Source organism: Symphalangus syndactylus, chromosome 2 (assembly GCF_028878055.3).
Source record: "Symphalangus syndactylus isolate Jambi chromosome 2, NHGRI_mSymSyn1-v2.1_pri, whole genome shotgun sequence".
NCBI lineage: Eukaryota > Metazoa > Chordata > Mammalia > Primates > Hylobatidae > Symphalangus > Symphalangus syndactylus.
This window is the reverse complement of record NC_072424.2, coordinates 102,620,557-102,631,969: the sequence shown is the minus strand read 5'-3', so window position 1 is coordinate 102,631,969 and position 11,413 is coordinate 102,620,557. Positions and strand designations below refer to the sequence as shown.

The 11,413-nt window shown below is 36.9% G+C and overlaps 1 protein-coding gene across 7 annotated transcripts in view; it reads right to left on the bottom strand.

The window, feature by feature from the left end:
* Nucleotides 1-517: 517 nt before the first annotated feature.
* The window catches only part of NKAIN2 (sodium/potassium transporting ATPase interacting 2), a 1,030,776-nt gene continuing 1,019,880 nt past the window's right edge, over nucleotides 518-11,413 (bottom strand). For 3 of the 7 annotated variants that reach the window (XR_010116563.1, XR_010116564.1, XR_010116565.1), the window contains 3 exons: nucleotides 7,685-7,766; nucleotides 6,977-7,065; nucleotides 518-2,933 (listed from right to left, as the gene is read on the bottom strand). Coding sequence is in view for 4 of the 7 variants with exons in the window: in XM_055263081.2 (XP_055119056.1) it covers nucleotides 2,924-2,933; nucleotides 7,685-7,766 (92 nt within the window). In the remaining 3 variants the exon portion in view is untranslated. The other 4 variants (XM_055263081.2, XM_055263089.2, XM_055263096.2 and 1 more) reach the window with 2 other exon arrangements.

Genomic DNA, 11,413 nt, shown 5'->3' with positions numbered 1-11,413 from the left:
GCGGCTAATCTTTCCTATTTGCCTGCTTTATCCCAACTCTGTCATCTATTGAGGTGAATGTCAATATTCAAATAACAATACCAAATGATTCTGCCATCAAAGTAGAAATAAATGAGTATTTTAAATAATTTGGCCTATAAAAATGAAAAAAAAGCTCTGCCTATAATTTAACCAACATTTTTAAATATAGTGACCTAACCCTCTGCCAACTATTAGCTTGATGCTAACTCTAAATCCCAGATGGAAGGTGGGGATGGGGGAAAGTTCTCCAAATGACAAGTCTATTACAGTCTTCTAAAAGAACCCTCAGTGTTAGCAGATAATGAAAGTACATGTTACCTATGACTGAGCAGAAATGATGCCATGACCTGGCAATTTCTTTTCACTGCTGACACATCCCTGCACTGCACAAAATATCAGTGTTGCCTTCATGTAAATTTAATAGGGTTTCTGTGTCAATGACATAAGGAAATACACCATGAGAAGCAGCAGGGGTTTTCAGGGATGGCTCAGAAACTTAAGTATTTTTCCATTTATTTTTAAAATGCAAATTACACTAGTAAGTCAAAAAAATCACTCTGTTAAAAATACATTCAGAATTAACAAATGCAAAAAAAGGGACACATCAGGATCATAACCCTTGCCTTCTGAATATTAGGTTTATAACAAAAGCTCAGCCTAGAAAAATAGCATTCTTCACCGGATTTTGAGGAGGATACAGCTGTACAACTGTAGATGTTTTCCCAGATATAATCACACTACTGTGCTTACTGCTCCCACAGAAGACCTGTCCACCGATTACCTTTTAGTAGTCAACTACTGTTTTCTAAAATTTTGGTGGTGATGATAGTTGTGATTTGGTGAAAACTTGGCTGTAACTTAAAGCAGGAATATGAGGGTTTATTTTCTGTACCCATATACATGTACTATAAGGCAAAATCTCATCACAGCATGAATGTACAGTGAAACCTCATTTTAATAGTCACATTAAAAGTCACATTAGAATAGTTTCTGGCATGTATAGTATTTATATTTTAGGACTCAAAGGACAATACATCGGTAAATATTTTTCTCATACATTAAACATGCATGTCACTATAAAAGCGTCATATGAGGTTTCACTGACATGTTTGCAATTGTTTATTTTATACATGTATGTATGGACAAACATACAGCCCACTGAGGAAATTCAAGCGTAAGTGCTGGAATCTTTTTTTTATAGTTTATGTTCCAATGATGACTCTTTGTTCCTCTATCATTTTCAAATGTATATGTGTGTGTATATTACAGACATCCATGCAAACACAGTAATGGAACTGGTGTATGTAGATCCGAATGGGCTAAGGTCCAAAGTAGTTTAATCCAGTAACTGAAACTTCATAGAAATCAAAGAAAAAACCTGCTCCATGCCAATTTATAACTTTTGAATTTCACTGCACTAAAGAATGGTGTGTTAGTTTTAAAAAATTGAGTTTAATGTCTCAGGTGTATCCAAGAAAAAATATGACTCATCTGAGTTCCTGATAAGCCTGAGCTAATTATGTTTCCCACTAATGAAAACAAAATAATGCTTTAAAATATAGAACAAAATTTCCTAGGAGTTCAGGATATTCCATAAACACATTGACCTACTATTAAGTTTCCAAAGGCATCTTGTTGCCAACTACGTTAACAGCACAGTTTTTCTGCCACAATAATACAGGAGGATTGAAATACACTCTAACACACAACAGATCCCCCAAATACCACAAAAAGATCTCAAATATTTCACCAAGGTAACTATTGCTCCCCCCACCCACCCAAAAATAATCTTGTATGCTGAAGTTAGAAAAAAAAGTTCACCTACGTAGAGTCTTCAATTTGAATTAGATATAAAAGAGTAAACATAGCTAATACATATTCAGTTGGCCTCTGTTGATAGAAATCCACAGCTGTTTCTGTGTTAGTAAAAGACAATTGTAGATACTTATAAAAGCACCTAGAGTGCAATAAATAAAATCAGCAAGTTAAGCCATTTCTGCTTTCTGCTTCCAGTAGATTAGTGAGTTTAGTAGATTAATGTTTTACTCTGTCCCACCCCCAACCCCATCAGAAGACCGTATTTTAGAATTATAAAGATGACAAATATTGTTATTGTTACTTGTCTCTTTTGGGCCACCATGGAGGCTCTGTGGTAAAGCAGTTTGCTGACAGCTGGCACTTTTCTTATACAGACACACTGGAGCTGCTGAGCTATTCAGTCTTGTTCCTTGACATGAAACACACAGGCTTGAACTCGTTCAGAATTAATAGCAGTGTGTTAGCCTAAAGGAAGTGACTTGGGGCTGTCTGCACTGGGATTCTTGGGCACACAACGTAGGTGGGTTAAGGCAAGTATGTACGGTACAGCCTTTAGGGCAAACAATCTGCCATTTCGGACTTCGGGTACAAGGTCATCATGGCATGTTTCGTTTGTTTTTGCAATTACATTGCCTAAGTAGCTGTGGTGCTGTCAAGATGTATGGAGTGCAGAAGACAGAGCTCTCAAACTAACGTGCCTTGGATGACTTCCCAGCTCATAGAGGCTGACCGGCTGGGCTGCAGAGGAGTTAGCAATGGCCGGCAACCATTGGGCATCAACACTTCTCCTTCTGAACTTTCCAAAGGCCTGGGAGAAAGGGGCCTGCTTTCAGGATATCCAAGATGGGCGTGTCCTGCATATTTGTCTGTTTCAGTTAGAAAGAGGAGGTCAAGTGGAATTGGTGTGTGCGTGCTCACGTGTGTGTGTGTGTGTCAGTGTTGTATGTAGAGGCTTTGCATTTGTTTTTTTAATACGTATATTTATTTAAACTCAGTTGCTTCTTGCTCTTCATAAAATGCAGGAGGCCACTGCGAAAAAAGTTCTTTGAAAGGTCCACGGGCTGACATACTGAAGTCATCTGTATTATTTTGACCTAAGAGAGAGAAAAGATGTTTTTAGTCAAGGGGGAAAATGACAGGTGCCTGTTGCTCACCACCTTTTCTCACCTTTCCAAGCACAAGAGCAAACAAACAAACAAACAAAAAAGAAGCCCAAATTGGGTTTTAAATAGACAATTTTCCTCCTTTTATTTTTATTCATTGCAACTGCATGGATAGAGAGGCCAGTTTTGGTCATTTAAAATCTATTTCCAGGGACAACTGAAATGAATATGTAATTCTGTACAATTAGGCTGCCAAAAAGAATGCAATGTTTTCAAATGTTGTTTGATATAGGATATTCTTCTATTGCTGGAAGCCCAATCAGATCTCTACTTGCTCTGACAGTCACATAGGTCTCTGGTAGTCAAAGCAGCTATTTTGTTAAAAACTTAAGCTGTAGACACGGGATTTTTTTTTTTTTTTTAGACAAAGTCTAGCTCTGTTGCCGGGGCAGGAGCGCGCAGACATGGGATTATTTTTGTGCAGCAACTTTGTTGCTATTGGTTTGTTTCAACAACATTTACCAAACTGTAAGAAAAATACAATCAAAATCTTTCCTTTTTAGGTTAGTTATACATCATCTGAAAAATTACAAACCAAGAACAGTCTCCCAACTTAAGAGGACTGTCTATTCATTGTTTGCAGGAACTGAAACACAGCTGTGACTGTAGTTCAGTTACAGCAGTGTTTTCAAAGCTTTGTCCAGGATCTTGGCCACAGAAGATTTGCTGGGAACAGTGGGAGCCCCACAGCTAAAAGTGCATATTGCTTTTCAACAGTTGTTTTCCTTCCAAGGAACAGCTTGTGTTTCCATTTGCTATGTAATATTGTTAAGGTGTTTGAACTGGCCCCTGAAGTTAAATTACTCTTACTTTACAAGACATATTTATGGCAGGTTGACAGAAGGTACACTCTAAATGATAAAGACATAGGAGATGCTAAGTTCTCTGCCTCTCAGTAGGGGATGAGGTTTATAGGTGTGTCAGTTTTGGTTTTTCACTAGATTTGAATAAGCAGTGGCTCTCAGATGATTGGTTTTGTGGGCTACGAAGTTGAAAAGGCCCTTCATTTAACAGTGCATAATGTAAAATAAAAAAGAAATAAACAGAATGCAGAAAAGGGAGAGAGGCACAGCCATGTATGGAAATGTGACAGCTAAGTTAGTGTTAAGAATACAAACAAGCAAATTAAAAATTGGAATGTAATACCAGGTCAAACTCACAGTCTGTCTAAGAATTTGGAAAGAACACTAACTGAAGGGGTCAGGAAACCCCATTGATAATCATGGCTGCACCAGTAACAAGTTGTATGACTTTTGTTTTCCTTTTTTTTGGGTTGAGTTTCCTCATCTGTAAAATAAAACCTTACTGTTCTAGGATCCGAGGTCTCCTATGGGATGTTTTGTGGAAGGGATGATTGAAGTATTTTGACTAGTAATCTTTAAATGTACCTTAAGTATACATAACTTCCTAAATTTGAATTCCATTAAACATTTAACTTATTTCATGACCAGTGAGACTCGAAAGCTCTGATACAATTTTACCACTCTCATGCAGTAAAGAGGAAAACAATATATTTTTTTATAACTTTTAGTTGGCATTTAAAGTGCTCTGTTTAACAAAATCATGGGAAGTTTTGTCCTTGTGGAATTTAATTCTGGACAAAGATATCTATCTTTGTAGAGTCTTTTCTTTAAAGCCCATTAGAATTATAAATGCTTGATTTGAATTTAATATATTAAATTGTATATAATTAGCATTCTCATGTTTATCTTTAGATGAGAGATTACATCTAATTTATTACAGCTTGATCATATTTATTGATCACTCATATTGGCCAATGCAATAAAATATTATGTAATATTATTAGTAGCAAGCAATTACAAACCTTCTAGATATTTTATTCTCCTTTTTTTTTTTTGTGAGACGGAGCCTCACTTTGTCACCCAGGCTGGAGTGCAGTGGCACGATCTTGGCTCACTGCAACCTCTGCCTCCCAGGTTCCAGAGATTCTCCTGCCTCAGCCTCCAAAGTGTGGGATTACAGGTGTCACCATCACGTCTGGCTAATTTTTGTATTTTTAGTAGAGATGGAGTTTCACCATGTTGGCCAGGCTGGTCTCGAACTCCTGACCTCAGGTGATCCACCTGTCTTGGCCTCCCAAAGTGCTAGGATTACAGGCATGAATCACTGTTGCCCAGCTATATTCTACTCTTGAGCATAAATATAGTGTTACATGTTACTTGAGTTGATGTTATATGTCAGCAGTCCTCAACCTTTTTGGCACCAGAGACTGGTTTTGTGGAAGACAATTTTCCCATAGACCAGGGTTGTGGGGGATGGTTTCAGGATGAAACTGTTCCAGCTCAGATCATCAGGCATTAGATTCTCATAAGGATCACAAAACCTAGATCCCTCACACATGTAGTTCACAATAAGGTTCACACTGCTATGAGAATCTAATGCTGCTGCTTATCAGACGGGAGGCAGAGCTTAGGCAGTAATGTTCCCTCACCTGCTGCTCACCTCCTGCTCTGTGTTCAGCTCCTAACAGGCCATGGGCCAGGACTATTCATGGCTCAGGGGACCGCTGTTATATATATTATACCATTTACAGAGGAGATCTTTTAGGAATGACTTACAGTATATGTTACTTCTGACTTGATAACAGCCTTTTCATGAGTGATGTTGATTAACATAAGCATTATTCTACCACTAATGAATTATGTTTATTAAGCGCTTACTATGTGACATGTCCTATGTTTCATGTCCTTTATATACATTCTTTCATATAATTTCAGAGCAATCAGATAAAGTCTGTATGCTCTCTCTATTTTGCAGGTGAGGAAACTTAGGCTTGGTAAAATTAAATAGAGTTATTCAAACAAAGTTACATGCCCATGGTTGCAGGGAATTTAATCTCAGACAGTATGCCTTCAGTAGGTCATCTTAACCACTAGTCCTGATTGCTCTGCCTTTTTAAATAGAACACTTTATAGAATGTTACATAAAATATTGAGAAGAATGGTAAAGAGTGTGAAGGATTGATCATGTTTTGTTGTAGCTATCAAGAATCTTTCTGGGGGGATAGGGAAGGTATGGTATGCATAGCAAACAACTGTAGTACATGGTGAAATGAATAAAAGAGAAATATTAGAGGAGAAAAGATTAAGAAATGTTTCATAAAGGAATATATCTTAAGAAAATTCAAAGGATAGTGGGGTTTCAGAGTAGAATTTGGAAAAAAGATGATGTTTCGTGTCAAGAAAACAGCATGAACAATTGGAAAAATACATATCATATTTGGATAAGGCAAGAAAAAAATGGCTAAGGGGAGCTATCAGACTGTTTATACTCTCAATAGATTATAAACTTAAGGAGGACAGGGCTAGTTCTTATTCATTACTACATTTTCTAATATCTCCAGTGTCATCTGCATATGGTTGGGACTCAAACATTATTAAAAGTTGAAGAGATACTGTTTCAACAGTAGGTAATAGGGACTCCTTGATAGCTTTGAAGCAGGGAAGTGAAATCATCAGCACAGTACTTCAGGAAGATTAATTTGGCAGCCATATGGAGGACACAATGGAGTTTCTGAAATAAGGAAGAGACCAAAAAACTTAACAGGTCATACTTGCATGAATTAGTGCAGTGGTTGTGAGGATGTAAAAGAGGAAAGGTGTAATACAATGTTTACAGAAGCAATGCTTTGAATGAAGCAAAATATTGGTTGATTTCTGAACTGCTAAAGTCTGTTTTATGGGTGCTATTAGCAAGTGATTTCAGAGAACTACAAGTGACGCAAAGAAAAAGGCAGGCATGGTGCAAGATTATTCTTTTTTTAAAGAGAAGCTTAAAAAGGGGATGTTTAAAGATTAATTTCTTTGGAGGAGCAATACTTACTCCCAAACTCCATTTATTATCCTACACACTAAAGATATTAAAAGGTAAAATGATTCAATGGTGGAGGACAACGACAACAAACACATATCTTCAAAGAGAAGTTCACATTTTAAAATGAATTGGAATCTTACTTTCTATTTTGATCTTCGCTTGCAATTCAGCATATCACTTGATGCTGATATATAGAATTTGTTATCAGTTGTTATCCAAGGGAATTTGCCTAAACACAGATATAAAAATCAGGCTCTGATTGTATGTCTGCTCTCTTGAGTGCTAGAGTTAAGGGTTTGATAAGTTTCAGTGTTAATGTTCCAGTTCATTTTCACTTTTACATCAGAAAAATGATAGAGAAAGTGTATTACTCAGTTTTTTATTTTCTTAACACTACATATAACTAGGGTGAACCTATTATTTATCATCTAAATGAGAACTCTTTTTGAGAGTAATAATTATGCCAGGACAACCACTGTAAACTGAAACCAGAACATATGGTTTATATATAATTACATATAACTGCCTACATTATTATATCATTTTCAAAAAATACAACTTTTTGGCAACTCAAAGAAGTGGTAGATAATTAACAGGCTTTTGAGCCATGTAGATGATACTTATGTAAGATTAAAGGCAATTTTAGAAATGGCATTTCTTATAAGTCAAATAAGAAAAATTCATGGAAAAATGTTATTAAAATTATCCCAGCCAAGACAATATTAATAGAAAAAATACTGGAAAAATATAACTGAACAAAAGCTGCATGCCATCAATTTTGTATCATGATACAGTTACTTGATTATCTTTAGTACCCCAGAAGACTACCTTCCAAGTAAAATACTTACATGTACATAGGCTGTAGTTGTAAATGAGATGTCTTCTGAGGCCCTTGATAGCCATAAGAGTCAAAGCCACCTATGAAATCAACTGAAAAGGGACAATTCATTAGTTAGCTTTTCAGAAGAGATATAAATCCATCATCAAGGCCCCACACAGATTACTAATAAACCTTTTATTAGTAATAATCTATTAAACTTTTAAAAGTAACTAATTGTAAAGAAAAAAGAAATGGAAGAAATGATAGTTCCTTTAAGGTAGTGATTCCGCTGCCCCCCTCCCCCACCGCTCATTGTAAGATTCAATTATTGCCTTACAAGAATCTATTCACTTGGTAGAAAAAATGATGTACTATTTTCAAACAACCAAGACCTAAGTGGAGTAATAGAATTCATTTACACAATAGAGATGCTATATGCCTTTTTGGTTAGTGTAGATTTTCTGTGACATGCTACAAAATATTACAGCATATAAATATAAATAATGACCACTCAAATGCATGTACCTATCGGCAATTGCAGCACTAGTAATAATATTACATGTTATGGTTATCAAGCACAAGGTACTATGGTGGAGGTCATGTAAATTAACTCAACATTGCTGTTCCTACCAAATGTGGTTTACCATCTTAAACAATTAGACATGTGGAAGAGTCTAACCAAATATTCAAATTCAATACATACTTAGCAATGTAAGATACAATAAGATATAATAAGAGTTACTGTGGCAGATTATATTTTACAAAATGGCAGTGAGAGTATCTCCTATTTTACATGTTTTTACAATATGACTTTGACATTCTTCCCATACAATGGTTTGAGTATGTCTCTTCCTCTTGAACATGGGTAGACCTTTCTGGCAGCTTTGACTATGCTATAAATGACACTATGGGGATTCTAAGGCCAGATCATAAAAGTATCATGCACTTTTATCTTGCTCTTTTGGGATGTTCTCTCTTGGAACACAGCCATGATGCCACAAGGAAGCCCAAGCTAACCCACATGGAGAGATCAATGAAGGACCAATGGATAAGTGTTTCAGTAACAGTATAACTAATGTATCAGCTGATAGCCAGCATCCAAATCCAGGTGTGGGAAATACAATACCTTTAAATCAGGGGTGTCCAGTCTTTTGGCTTCCCTGGGCCACATTGGAAGAAGAAGAATTGTCTTGGGTCACACATAAAATACACTAATACTAATGATAGCTGGTGAGCTAAAAAAAAATGCCAAAAAATCTCATAATGTTTTTTAAAAGTTTACAAATTTGTTTTAGGATGCATTCAAAGCTGTCCTGGGCTGCATGTGGCCTGTGGGCTGTGGGTCAGACAAGTTTCCCTTAAATGATTCTAGACCCTCACTGCTGAGTCAGCTCAGTCTTGGAATCTTCTCAGCTCAGGTTTCTGATATCAGAGAACAGAGGCAGGCCATCCCCTCTGTGCCTGTCTGAGTTATTAACCCACAGAACCTATGAGCGTAATAAATGGTTGCTTTATACCACTAAGTTTTGGCAGCAATGGTAACCGGAACAGTCAATTCTAAAAGTACTGTGAAAAAGTTTAGTTTTTGTTTTTTCTTTTTCATTTGTGAATAAAGAGGATTTAGAGTGGGGATAAAAGAAACAAAAGAACACAAGGCCAATAAGATCAGAGGAAGGAGATAGAAAGTCAAATAGAGACAATCAGAATGCCCTAGGACACCCATTACTTTTTTCCTAGCATCTCCTTCTATTGGCTTACTTTTTCTAGTTATTCTCTTATTAATATTTGGGGTGCTACAGATAGAAACTGGAGCAGGGTGCAAAGTAACATAAAGTGCGTGATGTCTGTGTAGTGGGGAAATCCTTTGTTTTCTCTTACAAAAAGACCTTTTTTTTTAAGAGCAGTTTTAGGTTCACAGAAAAATGGAGCAGAAAGTACAGATAACTCCTGTATATTTCCTGCCCCCACACAAACACAACATCCTCCACTATCAATATCCTACACTAGAATGGTACATTTATTACAATCAGTGAATCTATATTGACACATCATCATCATCCAAAGTCCATAGTTTACATTAATGTTTATTCTTGGTGGTGTACATTCTATGGGTTTTGATAAATGGGTGACATGTATCTACCATTAGAGTATCATAACAGTTTCGCTGCCCTAAAATTCCCCTGTGCTCCTCCTAAGCATTCTTTCCTCCCCCAACCCCTGGCAATCACTAATCTTTTTACTGTCTTTATAATTTATAATTTTGCCTTCTGTAGAATGTCATGTCATTGGACTCATACAGCATGTAGCCCTTTCTAGCTGGCTTCTTTCACTTAGTAATATGCATTTAAGATTCCACCAGGACTTTTCATGGCTTGATAGTGCATTTCTTTTTTGCATGGGAAACCCTTTTACCAAGGCAGAATGTCTCTTCTCATCCAAGGTGGAATGGTATAATGACAAAAACGGAGACCCTGATATTAGAAGGACCAGGGTTTAATTCTGCTTTTCCCTTTGCCAGCTATGTGACCTTGATAAACAACTTAACATTTCTTAAGACAGGAATTATCATATTTATCGCATACAATTGGTATGAGGATAAAATAAGGAGTGTAGAGTCCTGGATGAGACATATGGTGTAAAAGAAGAAAATTAAGAGCCCCTCAAAAAATTCAAGATTTCTTTATAATTCTAAGCCATGCGGCATAGTAGAAAGAGAAGACAGAAAATTCTTAATTTGAGACAACTATAGAACTATAGCAAGTATTTTACAGGAGATGGATCAAAAGAGTGTGATCCTCTTTTTTCTTCTACATTGCCTCTTTTGTCTTCTACATCGTACCTTAGCTAATATAAACAGTACCAGAAGAACTATGTAATAATTTCCCAGTGACTCTATTTAAAGTTTGCACATAAAAAAATTATTGGCCGGGTGCTGTAGCTCACACCTGTAATCCCAGCATTTTGGGAGGCCGAGGCAGATGGGTCACCTAAGGTTAGCAGTTCAAGACCAGCCTGGCCAACATGGTGAAACCCTGTCTCTACTAAAAATTCAAAAATTAGCCAGGCATGGTGGTGCATGTCTGTAATCCCAGCTACTCGGGAGGCTCAGGAGAATTGCTTGAACACTGGAGGCAGAAGTTGCAGTGAGCCGAGATCATGCCATTGCACTCCAGCTGGGCGACGAGAGAGAAACTCCGTCTCAAAAAAAAAAATACTGTTTAAAACTGGGCATTTTTTGCAGATAGTGTCTAAATTCCTGTTTATCTGGATGGCCTCTTGTTGACAATGAGACTAAATTAAGGACTAGTTTTCTAAGAGGTATTTACCGAGTTAGAGCTTCACTGCTCTGAGCTTCCCTCTTAGTAGGATGGTCTCTACCATGGTGGTGGAGAGTGGCTTACAGTAGATCAAGATGAGGGCGGACAGAAACAGTAAGGTCTCCACTGAAATTGAGATCCAAGTCAAACTCAGGTTTATTAGTATTTTTATTGCTGCTGCTGCTGCTGTTATTATTATTGTGTTTGTTTTGAAATATTTAATTAACTTGATTACAGGGATTAAGGAGGGATGGCAGAAAAAAAAACAGATGATAATTATGAACCAAAGATCTTCGGGTGAACCAAGGGATAATGTGAAGAAAATAAGATGAATCTTCAAGTCCAATGGATAGAATTAGGACCAGAAATGGAAAGCAAAGCTTGAGTCACAAGCAATGTAGACCTTCCAAAGACATGAGAAAAGGCCAGGAGGTAAATGA